This window comes from Rhinoderma darwinii, chromosome 2 (assembly GCF_050947455.1).
Source record: "Rhinoderma darwinii isolate aRhiDar2 chromosome 2, aRhiDar2.hap1, whole genome shotgun sequence".
Classification (NCBI taxonomy): Eukaryota; Metazoa; Chordata; class Amphibia; order Anura; family Rhinodermatidae; genus Rhinoderma; species Rhinoderma darwinii.
Genome location: NC_134688.1, coordinates 300,110,725 through 300,129,064, shown reverse-complemented (window position 1 = coordinate 300,129,064; position 18,340 = coordinate 300,110,725). Strand labels below are relative to the sequence as shown.

The 18,340-nt window shown below is 40.4% G+C and overlaps 1 protein-coding gene across 1 annotated transcript in view; it reads right to left on the bottom strand.

Annotated features, from left to right (window-relative positions):
- Positions 1–439: 439 nt before the first annotated feature.
- AATF (apoptosis antagonizing transcription factor) overlaps positions 440–18,340 on the bottom strand; it is a 128,843-nt gene continuing 110,942 nt past the window's right edge. The window contains exon 12 of the mRNA XM_075853499.1: positions 440–3,528. Coding sequence (XP_075709614.1) covers positions 3,465–3,528 — 64 coding nt within the window. The 3' untranslated portion in view covers positions 440–3,464. The remainder of the gene's footprint in view (positions 3,529–18,340) is intronic.

Genomic DNA, 18,340 nt, shown 5'->3' with positions numbered 1-18,340 from the left:
CACTATTACTGTTTGGGGACATTGATAACATCACTATTACTGTGTGGGGTACAAAATATGACACTATTATATATTATGACTTATTTAGTGTCTGGTGTGTGAAATAATGCAGGGGTTTAGGTTTGAATTAATTTAGGTGTATGGGGACCCTTAGCAGCAAAATCTGCAGCGGTCATAATTAGTCATAGTGGTCTCGGCCGGATAAAGAAGAAAAGTAAAGCGAACAACTACAATCACAGAAGATGTCCCCTGTGAGTAACTGGATTTATAGCGGCTCTGTCACCTCTCCTGACATGTCTGTTTCAGTAAATCCTTGTATTCCCCATGTGATAACAATTCTGGATTTCCCTGTATTGTGACGTTCTTCTGTTATTCCTCCTGGAAATATAAGAATAAGACCTGGCCTACATGGAGACTATTTTTTTTTTAAATTCTTTTATTTTCCATTTTCAAAACACATGAAAGGTAATATAGTGCAGACATGAGTAGCACAAACATCCGCTCACAGGCCAGTATATGCAAGTACAGTAAATGCAAAAAAACAGCATCGAGCAACTGAAAACATTACCAGAGAAACCATCCTATGCATCCTGATCCAGCAACCATGCATAGCGACCTGTAAGAAAAGAGGACATAAAGAGAGAGAGAAGCAAAGAAGAGGGAAAAGAGGAAGGGTAGAGGACTGACATAACACACCAGACCAAAGAATTAAACTCAAGAGGCAATAATGGTCCTAAATTCCACAGAATATTGAAATCTGATCCAATGCCGCCAAGTTTTGAGGAATTTAGCATGGGTCCCTCTCATGGATGCCGTGAGATCCTCCATTCTCATAATCTCCTGGATCTTGCCGAACCACATACCCACCGACGGAGGACAATATTGTCTCCACAGCGTGGGAACGCATGCTCTGGCTGCATTCACCAGATGACGAACCGCTGAGCGTCTGTACGTGGATAATGGAACATCACACAGATGGAGCAAGAAGAAGGCCGGAGAACACGGAAGGGGTAAATCCATAAATTTGGAGATGTGCCACACCTCAGACCAGAAGTCTGTCAACTGAGGGCAGTCCCAAAAGATGTGTAAAATTGTGCCCACATAATCTCCACATCTCCAACACAACGGCGAAACTGCAGGGATTAATGCGTGCAATCTGGAAGGCACCCTATACCAGCGCGACAAAATCTTAAATCCCGCCTCCTGAAATCTGCTAGTCATGGAGGATTTATGTGTCATTGTAAACAATCGATCCTTATGTTCCGCAGTAAATGTGAGACCCAGGTCCCTCTCCCATCCAAATAAGAAGGTGTAGAAAGATTGGATGGAGAAATCAGAAGAGCATAAATTTGGGACAGCGAATGACGCACTGTGCCCAAGCCGGTGCAAAGAAGCTCAAAAGGGGAACTATCCCGAGATTATGCCGACGGATTATGTAAGGACGTGAGGAAATGTCGAAACTGAGTAACCTGCCAGAAGGTAAAGGAGTGAGGGTCTGTCAGAGACTAACTGAGGGCTAGACATCCAATTCCCACCCTGTAAGAAATTAACAGTGTCCCCTACCCGCCCTCAACCAGTACTGGAAGGGACCCTGTTCTTGTCCAGGGGGAATGCAGGATTGCCCAGAATAGGAAACAAGGGGGAGGGAGAAGGGGAGATCTCCTTCCGGGGAAAGAGCTGGGACGCAACTGCCAAGGTGGGCCCAATAGTCGGATGTGTCTGCACCGATAGGAGAATGTGTTTGCCCAACCAAGGCAGCGCCTGCAGTGGGACAGTCAGGAAAGTCTTCCATAGACATCCACTGTTTAACCTCATTATGTCTAAACCAGTCCAAAATCCGTGATAAATGTGAAGCCTGATGTCCATTGAGAAACTCATTAGCATAAATCTAAACTAGCTCATAACTTGCTCAAAAATGATCGTTTTTCAAAATAAAAAGCACTGCTGTTATCTACATTACAGCGCCAATCAGATTATGTAGGAGATAGGGCACTTATAATCTGGTGACAGAGCCTCTTTAAAGCCCTATTACACGGGCCAATGATCGGGCAAACGACCGTTCATATAAACGCTCGATGCCGACCATTACCCTGTGTAAACAGGGAAACCATTTGCCGATGAACGAGCAAACACTCGTTCATTGGCTGATCTGCACTTTTATGCAGAATAAAAAAAGATAATCGTTCTCGGCAGCACATCTCCCTGTGTAATCTCCAGGGAGATGCGCTGCCGACATGATAAAAATGTATGGGGACAAGCGATCGGAGTAACAAGCACTCACCCCTATACATAAGCAATCATTGCTCTGTGTGAAAGGAGAAACTAGCGCCGATCAACAAGACGACTTGTTGATCGGTGCTGGTTTACACGGCCCAGGCCGGGCCGCGTAATAGGACCCTTACCTATATAACGTCCATATGCTCCAATAGGATGAGACAAGTAATGAGACTAATTTATGACAACCTCTTTAATGGAAACACTATGGGGAAATTTATCAACCTTTCTAGGCCAGAGTTGCGACTTTTCGGCTTTTTAAACTCTTTAGCTCTTTTGAAGAAAAATAAAAAAGGGGTGTGGCTTAACAAAGGCCACCGCACCTTAGCAAATTTATGCCAGAAAACTAGAACCACCTAATGGTGGTAATCTTCTTCACTTTGTGGTGCGTAACAAGGTAAAGGGCCCGTGCTGGGCTTGCACAGCATGTGTCAGTACATTACATGTGATGCAGCACTCAGGGCATTGAGTGCTGTATCACATATAAATCCCTGACGCTGCATGATATTAGTATATTGTATTAGCCAGAGCATGAGGGAGCCTGAAGGGCCCTGGATTGGAGAAGTGAAAAGGAGTGGAGCGATGAGAATACAATTTTTGGATTTCATCTTCGATGGGGGGATTGGGAGTGAGAAACGGCCGTGGTCATTATGCTAAAATTGTGGCACATTGCCAGTCAATAAATGTGTTGTCTTTTTTAAGAGGCGAATCGTTTATTAGGACTGGCGTATGAAACGCCCAGTTTTAATTAATCTTTCCCTATATTTTTCTGTGAAAATAATGGAACACCATGTAGAGGAAATAGCTAGTGAGAAAAGAGCCGAACATAGTTTCATCCTTTAAAAATATCTTTCAGTTACAAATATTCTTAAACCAAAAAAGTATACGTTATTTCCTTATTACTAAACTTCGTGTCAGCCCATACATACGGTTTTTACATTGCAAATCTTGACAAAGAAAATTCGAATTCACTTTGAAGCTGTAGACAACAAACATCAACAAATTAGTTTGCGTAACGGCAGAAAAGCCATATGAGAAAAGATCATTGTGATATCAATTTACTTTACACAGTCTGTAGCATATTTTACACCAGTGGTTGGGGGCTGGGCAATGTAATAAAAAGTCTATTATTGTGACACGTCCATTTTGGTTTTAGAAGAAACATCAGGCCACCAATGATTATCTTCTGCTCATATTTTCCTTTCAGCTTCCAAAGGCTTTATCTGTCCAAATAATGACTGGTACAGTTCATTCCTGTTAAAAAAACAAAAAAAAAACCAACACATAAAAATACAGAATAAGATTTTACTTCCGGTTTCTATAATGAGTAGTAACTAATGATTGGTCCATTTTATGTGGCGCGGAAATACACAAAATACAGTGGATAATAAAGGGTCTCATGGCTGTATAAACTATTTGGCACCCAGATCTTTTACATCATAGAAATATAAAATGAACATATAAAAGCAGCTTAGCACCTCAATGTGGTGTACGATAAACCGTGTACCATATATTTACGGTTAGCCGATTCCTTCATTTTTTTATTTCAATATAAAAATAACGTCAAATAACTTCTAAAATTGTCCAGTCTTCAGGAAATAGCTGTGTTATCCAGTGACGTGATCCCTTCCTCCCAGTGATCCTATATACCACATACTAATACATACAAGTGAAACATTGCACTTACAATGGTGTGCGGAAATGTATTTATCTTGCAAATATTTTCTATGTCTTACAAAGTGACATGTCCTGGCAGTCATTCTATTCTGAGCAGAGAAGGTGGGCACTGAAGTGTTATTATTATATAGTACATTTTACTGTACTTCACCATTTCCCTCAATATTGATTAACGGTCATAAAAGAAAACAATTAGCGGACAGAGAATATGTTATTTCATAGCCATTTGGACTCTCTACTTCTGATTTGCACATCTTGCTTTCAAGCAAATGTTCTCCTTGCACTGCAATGCCAATTCATGGGTAGTAAGCAGCACTTACTGTCCGCAGCAGGGTTCACATGTCAGCAGCTGCCACTGAAACGCTGAAACCAGTCTTTTCGCAGAGCATCATTTCACACGCAGGTGGGCAAGGCTGATGAACATGCAGTTTCTCTCATGTCAAGCCACACTCAAAGGCTGATGACATTCAAACCCATAGAACTCCTCTGGGTAAGTGCGTATACCATGAAAAGCAAAATTATAGCACTTGATTCTAGTTTTACATTATAAGAAAGAACAGGGAGTATTTAAAGATATATTACATGAATCGTGTAGTAAGTTTATACCCACTGGTAACAAAATGTCCAGGAATAAAAGGAGACCAGTATGGATGAATAGGGAATTACTGAATCTAGTAAGACAAAAAAGCATTTCCAATATTGAGGGCTGAGGGTTCAGAAAAAGCATTTCCAATATTGAGGGCTGAGGGTTCAGAAAAAGCATTTCCAATATTGAGGGCTGAGGGTTCAGAAAAAGCATTTCCGGCTTCCAAAGATCTCAATAGAAAATGTAAAAATGAAATTAAGTTAGCCACAGAAAAACAAATAACTAATGACTTTATATATTTATTTTAAAAAATTATTATTTAATAACAGGAAAAAACCTGATAATATCCTCCCACTAAAAGAGGACCACGGGAATTTAATTGTAGTCCGATATTAAACACATATGGACAGATTTACCAAGACCGGTGTTTCATACGCCAGCTTAAGGCCCCATGCACACGACCGTAAAAATGCTCCATAATTGCGGACCGTAATATGGTCCGGAATTACGGACCCATTCAGTTCTATTGGCCGGGGACAACTTTCCGTATCGCTGCGGATAGGCGTCCGTGCCGTAGAACTGTACTGCAAAAGATAGAACATGTCCTATCTTTTGCATTTTACGGACCATGCTCCCATACTTAGTATGGGAGCACGGGCTGAATATCCGGGTGGCTGTCCGCGGCCGTGTGATTACGGGCACGGCCGTGTGCATGAGGCCTTAGTCTGAAGCCCGTAGGAGTAAGATGCAACAAATTTATTAAGAGGCGCATGCATCTTGCGCTATCCGTGCGCCACAAAGAGCTATAAATTGGCATAATTTTCTGCTATGACCTATAGCAGTTCCGGGCGTAGATTTGCATGGCAGTGGTAGCCCCACCTGCTTTTTAAAAGTGACATAAGACAAAAAAAAAAAAAACTAAGACACAAATTTTTGCAACGTGCAACTTTTTTACGGCAGAAAATTGGCATAGATCATTTGTTAAATTGGCCCCATACATTTCATCTGTTTTCACGGATGAGCTGCCAGTGCCAGATATTCAGGAGGACAATATTTAAGGCTCTGCACCTAATATTACCTGCTTAACACAGCTGTGTCTGAGCAAGCTAAATATATATTTTTAAAAAAAGCCCTGGCCAAAACGGCATTCATCCACATGTATTAAAGGAATCTGTGAGCAGTTTTGCGCCCTCAAGCTGCTGACTGCGCTATATAAAGGGTGGGGAGACTGTAGCATAACGATAACAGTGGTGTTGGTCAGGCAAGTTGCATGACCGTGGCGCAACGATGTGAATGGATGCCATGATTAAGAGCACTAGTCGTGCTTGAAACGCGTAGGCGCTGAATACCTACAAAATACTGCCTTGATGCCTGAATGCACCTGATATCGAATTTTAAATTTTTGATACAAATAAAAGTGGGACCGAGATCCTTTTTAAATCACATACCTGCAGCGCTGGATCAAATTCTTTCCTAATCCATTATATACGATGCTAGGAGTCCCTGCCTCTCTGCAGGACAACTGTCCTGTACTGTAATCATGTTTTCAGTACGGGACAGTAGTTCCACGGAGAGGCAGGGACTCCTAGCATCGTACATAACTATGATGCTAGGGGCCCGGCTCCTTGCACTGTGTTCGGTCCGGTACTTGCGGCCGAAATACGTCCGTCAATTACAGACGTAATTAGTGTGTGTGCACATACCCTTAGACTCTCTTGTAACAGAATCAGTACAGGATTGGAGAATGGCTGATGTTGTACCAATATTTAAGAAGGGTAAAAAAAGGTGAAGCCAGTTAACTCTGACATCTGTGGTATGTAAATTATTTGAAGGTATTCTAAGAGATGAACTGCAAAAGTATATAGCTGAGAAAAGTCTAATAACTCATAACCAGCATGGCTTCATGAAAAACGGGTCATGCCTAACTAACACGCTGGGTTTCTATAAAGGAGGTAAGTGCAAATCTGGATGTGGTCACATTTGTGATATATTTGGATTTTGCAAACGCATTTTATACTGTTCCACAAAACAGCTTTGTATTAAAGCTACAGACACAGGGACTGGGGAAACATACGTGGATGGGTCAAGAATTAGTTAATAGACAGAAAACAAAGTTGTTGTAAATAATCAAAATGGGTTGAAGTCAGCAGCGAGGTACCACAAGGATCGGTGTTAGGCCCAATTCTTTTTAATCTCTTTAATAATGACCTTGTGGATGGGATTGATAGTAAGATGTCCAATTTTGCTGATACAAAATGGTGTAGGATACTTAAAACTCAGCTAGATTATAAAATATTACAAAAAGACCTAGATAAGCTGGCAACCTGGGCAAAAACATGGCAGATGAAATGTTGATAAATGTAAAGTAATGCACCTAGGTTACAGTAATAGTATTAATGCATACACATTAAATGGAATAAAACTGGCAACAACAGAACCTGAATACTCAGGTCCTTCTTTTGTTCTAAGTAAGCTAAGCAACAGCAGTACTCCATATCAAGCAGCAGATGCAAAAGATAGTAAGATTTTAGGGTGTATAAAAAGAGAAATTAAAAAAACAGCGATCCCAATGTAATATTACCCCTACATAAATTCCTTTTAAGACCACTTCTCAAATACTGCATTCCATTTTGGGCTCCAAATTGTAAAAAGGAAATAGGAGCGCTGGAGAGAGCTCAAAGGTGCGCGTCTAGATTAGTTTCTCCAACCATGAAAGGCTAGAAAAATTGGACATGTTCAGCTTGGAAATAAAGACGTCTTAGAGGTGATTTTATTAACATGTATAAATATTTGTGTGGCCAATACAAAGAACTCGCACATGATCTGTTCCTTCCAAAGACTTTACATGTGGTGGAAAGGCGATTTAAACAATATAGGACAGGGTTCTTTACAGTTAGAGTAGTTCGTATTTGCCATTACTACCTCTTGGGGTAGGGCATTCCAAAGCTTATGTCAGCATTCAAAAAAGGTCTGGATGCTTATCGAATATTAAAATGGCATTGAGTTATAAATAATTTTGCCATAAATTATGTAAAATTGATCTGAGAATGGTTGAACTCAACGTGTCCATTTTCAACCTAATTTAGTCTGGATTCGTGCACAGAGTTTTGCTGTGTCTTTTATGGCAGTTTTAGTACGGCCAGATCTTACATGAAAAAGTCTAAAGTGAGATATAAAATTCACTACATGCAACTGCTTTTTGGTATGGGGAGTTTTTAAGGCAAGTTTGTAGTTCGTGGCATATTTTTTTTCCCCCAAAAGCAGCATGTTCTAAATATAGCTTTTTTTCAGGCGTTTTTTTCCATAGACTTTTCTAAAGTACTTCAAAAACACCAAAATCGTAAAAAGCATGTACAGAATGATACTAAATAAAACAAATCCATTAAAAAAAGAAGGTTTAATTTTAATAACGCATGCGTTTTAGAAGCATTCTTTTGAAGCAGTTTAAATTGTCAGGGAAAAAAAATCTGTTTGTGACGGAGGCCTAAGAACAAGAATGTTCCGCCAATAATCGCTGTAAACTAAACCTACGTGTGTGTTTTCTTAATTTTATTTATATTTTAAAAAAAAATTCAGCCGCAGCGCGGGACTTCATAACCCAGTATACATCATATGCGAATACATACGGCCTTAACTGGTAATGCCCTGTGCAACTACAAGGTATATATATATGTCCACTATAGCACTTTAATGGCAGAGTGCTATCCATCTGCCATTAAAGGCATCAAATTGAGCCAATAGAAGGGTGGAAGACACACTACAATTTTTTTTATGAGGACCTTTGTTCTCGGGTATTACAAAAGTACGCATACAGGTTCTGTGCGTATGAAGATATTCTCCCCTACAAGCAATGCTGGAGAATGTTGTCAGACAAAAAAAACCTCCATATGAAATACGGAGGTACGGTAGAGGGCTGCCTTGGCATTCAGAGGACCTATATGGCAAAATAGAGCTGTAATATAGCTGTTTACATGAACCCTTGTTCCAGAAGATGGAATTTTGCTGGGGATATTTAGGCATTGAAGGCTTTAGCTATTAAAGGGTAAATATTTTTTTTTTTTTTTACTATAATGTAATTTTAATAAAGACTAAGTTCTACTATTTATTCATCACACAGCACTATGTTTTTCTTCGCGAACACACTTATTTTCCATAGTTTCATACATTTAAATTGGTTAATGCAGCAAGTTTCCCCTATTAATAGCAGACCGTGCAGTGACAATCTTCTGTTTTATAGTAACCGAGCAAATATATTAGATTTTCAGCCGCGCAGTCACAAGGTGGCACTGCAACATTCATTTCCAGAAGGGTTAGAAAACTATATGTTTGCAACTTAAGGCCATAAATTACACAGTAAGCCAGCCATCATCATCACCATCATCCAAGCGCTTGGAAGAGATTCAGAAAGGTCTGCTTCAATTCCCTCTCTTTTGGTCAGGTCAGGATTGGGTACTTTAAGCCTGTGCAAATGCTTTTAGCCCCACGGCTTTAAATTACAAAAGATGACATGTGACCTGTGCCTTGCCTCTCATGAGATCAGCTGGAAGATTTATAAATATTTAAGGAGGTCAGTATTGGCCTAAACAACAGGACACACTGAAAGAATGATGGCAGGTAAAAGAGAAGCTGAAATACTCGTTTTTAGAATAAAGAAAACCCTAAATATTCATTGGAATGGAAGTGAGAAAAGCTTAGCCCAATATTAATCAGTAAAATATTATGTTTCATAGGGAAATATGAATGTCCGCAACCATGACGAACATTTACTACAACACGCTCCAGTCTGTTTTAGGTCAGTTTTTGTCAAATTCTTTAAAAAAAATAAAAAAAAATAAAAATAAAAAACACAGAAAAGTCTCAAAACATTTACATTAGAAATCCACTAGAAAGAAAAAAAAAAAAAAAAAGGGACCCTTCAATATGACACACTGAAGCATTTGCCCTTGAAGGGGAAAAGACTTGCGGACAGAAAGATATATAAAATATATAACATATAATAATATAGGTGGCTAGTAATTGCGGAACAAATACTGATGGCCTCTTACCCACCACTATTTGTTTGTGGACTGTTCGCTACTTAAAGGGACAGTAAAAGTATAAAATACACAAAAATGTTTACAAAATCTCAAACTATATTTTACAAACCTATTTAACTTTCTATTAACGCTAAAATTAGGAGTTTAGTAAATCAGATTAAATTAGCAACTCCTATGCCTCAAATTGAGGATGTGTTCACAAGTTGCAGTCAAAGTGTTTTTTGCTACAATTGTTGCAAAATGACAGCAAAATAATAAAAATGAATTGACTGCAATGTGTGGAAACACCCTAAGGCTGAGTTCACACGGAGCAGATACGCTGCGTAATAGAACCCATCGTATCCGCCCTGTGCGCTGCCAGAAATTACGGGCGGAAAACTGCACCAAACTGTGGTGCAGTTTTCGCCCAGAATGACCGCTGCAGAAAACTGCAGCACTTAACCGACCTGCTAGCAGGCCGGACTCCTCGGATGACTTTTCACCCCAGGCGACTGCTGAAGTCTGTGATTGGCTGCAGCGGAGGTCACATGGGAAGAAAAGTCATCCCAGTAGGCCGGTCCACTGGCGTCCTCCAGGCCAGCCTCCTGGGATGTTTCATCCCATGTGACCGCCACTACAGCCTGTGATTGGCTGCAGCAGTGACATGGGATAGTCATCCCAGGAGGCCGTGCTGGAAGGAGGTACACAGACTTCTGGGAAAGTATGAGATTTGTCTTTTCTCCGAGTTGCGTTTTTGCGGCGGAATCGCTGCGAACCCGCCAAAAAAAACCAAAACTGCTATTTGTTGCAGGATTTACCTCCCATTGAATTCAATGAGGAAATCCCGCAACAGATAAGCAGCGTTTATGCAAACACAATTGCCATGTAGTGGAATAAAATTCCGCACCGCTGGTCAGTTTGAGTGTTTTTTCCACTCCGTATTCACGCAGCATGTGGATGAGATTTGTTTGATCTCATCCTCTTTGCTGCTACTGAATTTGCTGCAGATTTTTCGCAACTAATCCTGTTGCGGAAAAAGCACAGTATTTACACAACGTGTGAACTGACCCTAACAATGAAGAACCACATTAGTAACCTCATGTTAGTTATATTAATAAACAGATTGCTCAGCTTTTGACAGAATATCTCCCAGATCTCTAACTACTCTGCTCAGCAGCAGTTTTAGAGGGAACAATGGTCTATGGCCCCTACCAAAACTAATGCACATCCCAGAGAAAATGTGGCCAATGCTGGCAGCTAGGGGAAGAGCAAGTTAATCTTCAAATTAGAAAGCATTACATCAACTGAACCATAAAGGTATGAAAAAATGCTCAAACATGACATGGTAATGGCTGGATAAAATGAAGAAAGGGTTCAATATCTTCCTTTAGAAATATACTGTACAGGTTACCGGTAGTATTGTAGAATGTTGATCCTGGGATTTGTCCGATTCCCTGCAAGGGGCAGTAAGGAATTTCTCCACATGGTAAATCTACTATGTAACTGATGTTCTCTGCAAAATTTCTACAAGATTCTGTTTTTGGATTATGTAGAAAATACCTCACGGATAATATTGTGGACACGTTTTTTTTCTTCTTACTATTGTCATTCATTGCTAGGTTTAGTGTTCCTTAAAGATTTCCTTTTCAAGATTGGCAAAAATCAGACCAAATCGGGAAATGCCATATAAGAACAAAAGACCCATTACTCACGCAACAAATCTCCCGGCGTTTCAGCGCAGCCGATCCGGTCTTCCCACCGCTCTCTGTTGAAAAGTGCTGCAGTGATGACGTGTACCACCACTAAGGTCGGTGATTGGCTGCAGCGATACTGGCACGTCATCGCTGCAGCACTGTCAACACAGAGTGGTATGGAGCCTCGGAGCAGCTGCACTGGAATGTTTCCCACGTGAGTAATAGCTCTTATTGTTTTATTGGCCTGTTTTCTGTCTATCTAAAAAAAAAAAAACTTTAATTGAGAACGGTTGTACTTGATGGAACTGTGTTTTTATTAAACCTGTGTAACAATTAATATAAAACTGAAAAACCTGAGATTCCACTTTATAATCTGAAATATTTATCATTGTATAATGAAGATTTATGCAACTATACACAATATACTTTGTTTTTCAGATCCTTGACATTTTCAAGATCTTCTGTTTAAACCTTTATACAGCTACAAATGTATTCAGTGGAGGCAATTTATGAGTGATTGTGTGTTAAGCTACCTGGCTGATCCATTTTACAGAGTGTTGTCGCCCTGCTGGGCCCCCAGCAACGAGTTGTAGGGAGGAACCTGGCAGCCTGTGTTCTGCAGCAATTACAAGGGAAGTGGAGCATTAAAACATTTGAAATCGGTGGACTGCACGTTTAATGCACATCAAGGCCACGTCCTCCATATTAAGACACGCTCTTAGTAGCTGCTCCCTTGCCCTGGCTCATAGATGAAGGTCTATAACAGGGGACCCCCCTCATAACTAACCTGATTTGTTTTTATGAAGAGGTGAGCAGAAGCCTAGACAGAGGGGCTGCTGTGGATATAGTGTTTTTGGACTTTGCAAAGGCATTTGACACTAATTGGATTGAGAATTGGCTCAAGGACCCTATCCAGAGAGTTGTGGTCAATGATTCCTACTCTGAATGGTCCCCGGTTATAAGTGGTGTACCCCAGGGTTCAGTGCTGGGACCACTATTATTCAACTTATTTATTAATGATATAGAGGATGGGATTCATAGCATTATTTCTATTTTTGCAGAGGACACCAAGCTATGTAATATAGTTCAGACTATGGAAGATGTTTGTGAATTGCAAGTGGATTTAAACAAACTAAGTGTTTGGACGTCCAGTTGGCAAATGAAGTTTAGTGTAGATAAATGTAAAGTTATGCATCTGGCTACCAACAACCTGCATGCATCATATGTCCTAGGGGGAGCTAAACTGGGGGAGTCACTTATTGAGAAGGATCTGGGTGTACTTGTAAATCATAAACTAAATAACAGCATGCAATGTCAATCAGCTGCTTCAAAAGGCCAGCAGGATATTGTTGTGTATTAAAAGAGGCATGGACTCGCAGGACAGGGATGTAATATTACCACTTTACAAAGCATTAGTGAGGCCTCATCTAGAATATGCAGTTCAGTTCTGGGCTCCAGTTCATAGAAAGGATGCCCTGGAGTTGGAAAAAATACAAAGAAGAGCAATGAAGCTAATAAGGGGCATGGAGAATCTAAGTTATGAGGAAAGATTAAAAGAACTAAACCTATTTAGCCTTGATAAAAGACTAATAAGGGGGGACATGATTATCTTATATAAATATATGAATGGCACATACAAAAAATATGGTGAAATCCTGTTCCATGTAAAACCCCCTCAAAAAACAAGGGGGCACTCCCTCCGTCTGGAGAAAAAAAGGTTCAACCTGCAGAGGCGACAAGGCTTCTTTACAGTGAGAACTGTGAATCTATGGAATAGCCTACCGCAGGAGCTGGTCACAGCAGGGACAGTAGATGGCTTTAAAAATGGGTTTGATAATTTCCTAGAACAAAAAAATATTAGCTCCTATGTGTAGACATTTTTACCTTCCCTTTTCCCATCCCTTGGTTGAACTTGATGGAAATGTGTCTTTTTTTTCAACCGTACTAACTATGTAACTCAGAATTCCCTATTGTATTGTTTTTGCGTAATTTCCATGCACTACTTCAAGTTTGCCTATAGAAGAGCAATGACCTTTATTAAGCAACTACAAACTGGACACTTATTGTGCTACTTTTAAATGGGCAAGAAAAGGCTTGGTACATAGCTAAAGATTAGTGTACTTTTAACGTTAAAGAGTTACTAAACATCATTTTACTAAAGAAAACAGATTAATCTTTGTAAGACGCTTGAGTAACGGATGATTTTCAAATGACTTTTTATTGTTATTGTGATCATGGGAATAACTGCTTTGCTAGGCTCAACTGGGAAATACTATAAAGAAAAATCTCAAAATCAATTCTGATTATTTAAAATGTAGCTCTTTAGAGGATCAAAGAGTTAATAGAGACACTACACATTGGTGTGTCTATTTTGTCATGGTATTTTTTGTCAAAAAGGTTTTAATAAAGCGGAAAACACCAGTACAGTCAACAATGAGCAGGGGGTGTGAGAAAGAAAGCTGATAGGACCGAACCAATATAATCAAACATTAAAAACAGTATATTGTGGCAGCAAAAAAAAAAAAAAAAAAAGGCGGCCAAAAAAACAGGTATTAGGTATACAAGTCAACTAAACATCTCAGTTTCATAGGAAATAAATAGTGGGACAAGATAGGGAATCAAAATAAAATTGGCTAACGTTTCCCAGAGAATGGTGCACAAAGTCAAGAGGAGAGTTGGACTAGCCTCAAAAAAGGGGGCATATGTAGGGATCCAGGGCAATTTTTTGTTTTAGTTGTGTGTTTTTGTTTTACTATTTACCCATCAGATTACAATAGGTTTCCCTACTGGTTTGTGAAAAATGTATCGTTTAAACAACTCCAAAGAGATACATATAAGTAATTTACTCTGCTCCCTGTCCAAGTAGCGCTGACAATCTTATTTACTTAAATGGGGTTGTACAGTGTCACTAACAACTGATGCCAAAGGAAGCTCAGTGCAGCCACTCATTTAGTGTGGTATTGCATAGAATCCACTCAAATGAATGAGAGACTATGTAATAAGTGGTTGCACCAAGGCCGCAAAGAGCTGGAGCTGCTATTTACAGCGGCTTTCTGCTCTGGCTCATAGTGGAGGGATCTCAAGCGGGGGATATCCATATGCTCGAAGGCAAAACTGTGTTCTACCTAGTGCAGGGCCTGAAGAGGTAGTGAATGCCACAGGGATTCAAAGACCACTAAGCGACAATTCCCTGTGTCATGCACTGCCCCTTTGGCTCTGCACCAGACATAACAGCGTAAGGGTAAGTGAACACGTGGCAGATTTGCTGTAGAAATTATTGCAAATTAAATTTCGTTCTGTACATCTGAATGTAGGTCCTTTTTGGTGTTAGGATTTCTTTAAGACCTGCCAGGTAGTTTATGCTGCCCTGTCTGAGAGCAACATATGGTATATGAGGGATAGAAGTGGAAATTAATATGATTTAGTATATATTCACTATATAAGGGGATTACATTTAAAAGAATATATATATTACTGCTATATGAACTAATAATATTAACATTGCACGTGGTAGACTGAACTGCACTCTTGACAAGAAGGCTAGATAGATGCTTTACAGGGCTTTAGCAGGCTGTCCTAAACTCCTCTCTCGCTCTTTATAGGTCCAACACATACCACCAATGTGCTCAGCCTACCATGAGCAATAATACAGTTTCTTAATGCATGTCAGTAAAAGTTATATTTTAAATGTAATCCACTTACATAGTGTTTTCTAAGTAATTTGGTATATATTTACTGACTGCTATCCTGGTATCATATGTGTATATGATTTGGGGAATAAATTCTCAGTAAAAGCAGAGGAAATCCTGACAGGACTCCAAGAAAAGACAGTGAGATTACTGCTTACTCTGCCCACACAGTGATCGACAGCCTTCGCTGTACACACTAATAGACGGAAAGCTGTCAGTCAATCAGTGTGTGTGTGTGTGTGGACAGAGTAAGTATCATTTTCTTAGCCTTTTAGGCCCAGTTCAAGCGGAAACTGCAACTAAATCTAACTAAAAAAATGCCACAAATCTTACTCTATTGATTTCAACGAGAGGTAAAGGCATTTCCCCTCCCCCAGGGTATTTTTTCCCAGTTGCGGCAAAAAAAAATAAAAAATAAATAAAAAAAAATAAAAAATGGTGTCCTGTCTTGAAGCGGCTTATACTTCAGAACCTCCAATGAATATCAATGCAAGGCGTGAAAAAAACACGCCGCTGGTATAAAACGGTTTTGACACGGTTTTTACATTTGCGGAATTAAAAAAAAGAAAAAAGTGCATCAAACAATGTGCATTTCAAAATCTGCCTCAAAAATCCGGAAAGGAAAAAACACTGAACTAGGCCTAACTTAGTAATAGTTCTTCTAATCATATAAACTTTTTTTTCCATTGTGTACAAGGTCATTCACCTGTTCACCCAAATAAGAGTGAGAATAAGGGTATAGGTGCAAACCCAGAAGCGAGTAACTTTTGGGCAGGTCCACCAGGTGTGGAACTTCTCGCCCTGGGTTTGACAGCACCGAAAACTACATGGAAAATAGCCAAGAACCGCTCATGCCACCCAAAAGGGAGTTAGATACCAAAGCATTAGTACTTTGTAGTTTTCAATTAAAAGGATATTCAGGAGGGATATAGGGGCAGCATCCCACATCTGTGACCATTGTTCAGATATGGCGTTAGAGCCCAAATCTGCCTCCCAGCATTGAATGTATGGTAATATTCAGATCGGATAGGTATGGTGTAGATATAATACCAGTGGGTTGTTCCTGAAAATGAAGAAACCGCCCTGGAATACTGTACTGTATTAAGAAGTTTATTTCCAGTCTAAAGATTTTGGAGGTCAGTTTATAAACATCAACATTTAGGCCTCATGCACACGACCGTAGCCATGTGCGCGGCCGTGATTTTCGGGTCGGCCAGCCGTGGAGTGTCACCTGCGAGCCGCCCGCAAATCGCGGGCCATGCTCATGACAGCGTCCATTATTTCCTAGGAGCCTGGACCGCAGAACACGGCCGTAATAAGAAAAGGCCGTTCTTTCTGTGGTCCAGGCTCCTGGGCCATGCACGGACCGTGAAAACCACTATCGTGTGAATGGGCCCATAGGAATGGATGGGGCCGCAATCCTCCCGTGGATTTTCGGGGGGGGGGGGGGGGGGTGTTAGATTGCGGCCGCAAAAGCACGTTCGTGTGCAGTTAAAACTATTATTACTGATTACTACAAAATTTCTGTTAAATGTGCATATCCTGGATGGTAATGGTTATATAAAATGTTTTGTATTTCCTATTATAGAACAAGTGTTTTTTTTGTCCCCTCAGTAATTCCTGCAGAATGAACCTCTCATGCCTCCTGCCCGAGTGTTGCATGCAATCTTTAATGATGATATATGGCTGTCCTTCTCTATAGCTCAACTGGGAGGAGGTGTAGGGGGTCAAATATGTGACAGTGCTAGGCTGGGTATCAACAATCGAATTATAAACCGTGTCAATCTGAGTTAATGCAAAGCTGTAATCCTCTTTAACAAGAGATCAAATCAGTGCCATGAGTTATGTGCAGTCTGTAATCAGATAAGAAACCTTGCAAGCCTCTAATAAAAGAGTAATGAGAGGCCTTAATGATGCTGTTAAAAGGTATCCGAAGTTAAAATATCACTCTTGTTCTAACCGATTAAATCAATGTTGCATATTTACAGTCTTGTCTTACCTGTCAGACTAACCTGTAACTTCAGAAGATAACACTCCTTGACGCTTCAACAAATTTAACCCATTAATTCCAGAAAAAGTAGATGGTGATAAGGAATACCCACTGACTTAAGTCCTTTTTACACGGGCACAGGATCAGCCGAACAAGCTTTCTTGATCATTTCCCTGAGTATATATGGAAACGATCAGCCGACAAACAAGCAAATGCTCGTATGTTGGCCGATTGCATCTATTATGTGGGCAAAAAAAAACAAAAACGCTTAGTTGCCCACACATCTCCCCATGTAAATCAAATGTGCTGCCGACAATATACAAAGGTGGACAAACGATCGCATTAACAAACATTTGTCCCCACACTCACGACGATTGCTACATTATAATGTACTAAACGAGCGCTGATTGACATGCTTTTATCGTCGATCGGCGCTACGGGTAGGAAATTGTTTTTTTTCACATTTTGGGACATAAGCAGATTTAGAATTTATTTTTTCAAGCCAAAACCAGAATTGGATCCAGGAGAGCAGACCTATAAGGACTTCCTTTATTAACCTGTTTAGGTTCCGTTCCTAGTTTTGGCTTATAAAATACATATAAAATCTGCAGCAAATTTGCTCTAGTGGTGGCTTCAGGCTGCCAGTTTTAGCATTTAGGGCCCATGCACATGTGTGCCCGTAATTACAGGCACAGACAGCTGTCCGTATTTACGGGCCGTGCTCACGTTATAAAGTAAGGGAGCACGGTCTGTAAGATAAAAAAAAAATAGGGCAGGTCCTATTTTTTTCGGAAAGTTTCTACGGCACGGACGCCTTCCCATAAACGAACGGGCCCGTAATTACGGGCGATTTTACGGTCGTGTGATTGGGGACTTACTGAGGTGAAGCAGGGGATTTGGCATGGGGGAGATTTAACAATGTATTTATATCAGTTATCTAGTGTAAATATTGAAAGATATGGTGTTCAGACTGAGCCCTGTTTTGGGTAAAGTTTGCAAAGCTTCAGAGTCGTGCGGTCCCAACTTTCTTATTAAACAATCCCTCCACTTATCTACTTTAAAAAAAAAAGTGTTGGAAAAGCTCCAGCCTGGAGTATTTAGCTTAAGCCATATCCATCAACAGGGAGTGCACCCCAATCTGTTAGACGCTGCACAGGGGAGGGATACCGGTGCATTGCTCACATGCTGCATCAGAGCTCCCCTATAAAGATCTGACATAACATTAACTGAACCCCTTAGCGACATCCGCCCTACACGTACGAGGTGCGCTACCCGAATATACGTAGGGGGTGCCGGATGCCAGCTGATACCTGCCTACAACTGCCAGAATCGGAGAGAACTCAGATTCTGTCCGTTTAACCCCTCAGATGTCGCAGTCAATAGCGACCTCGGCAGCTAAGCGGTTAGGCAGATGG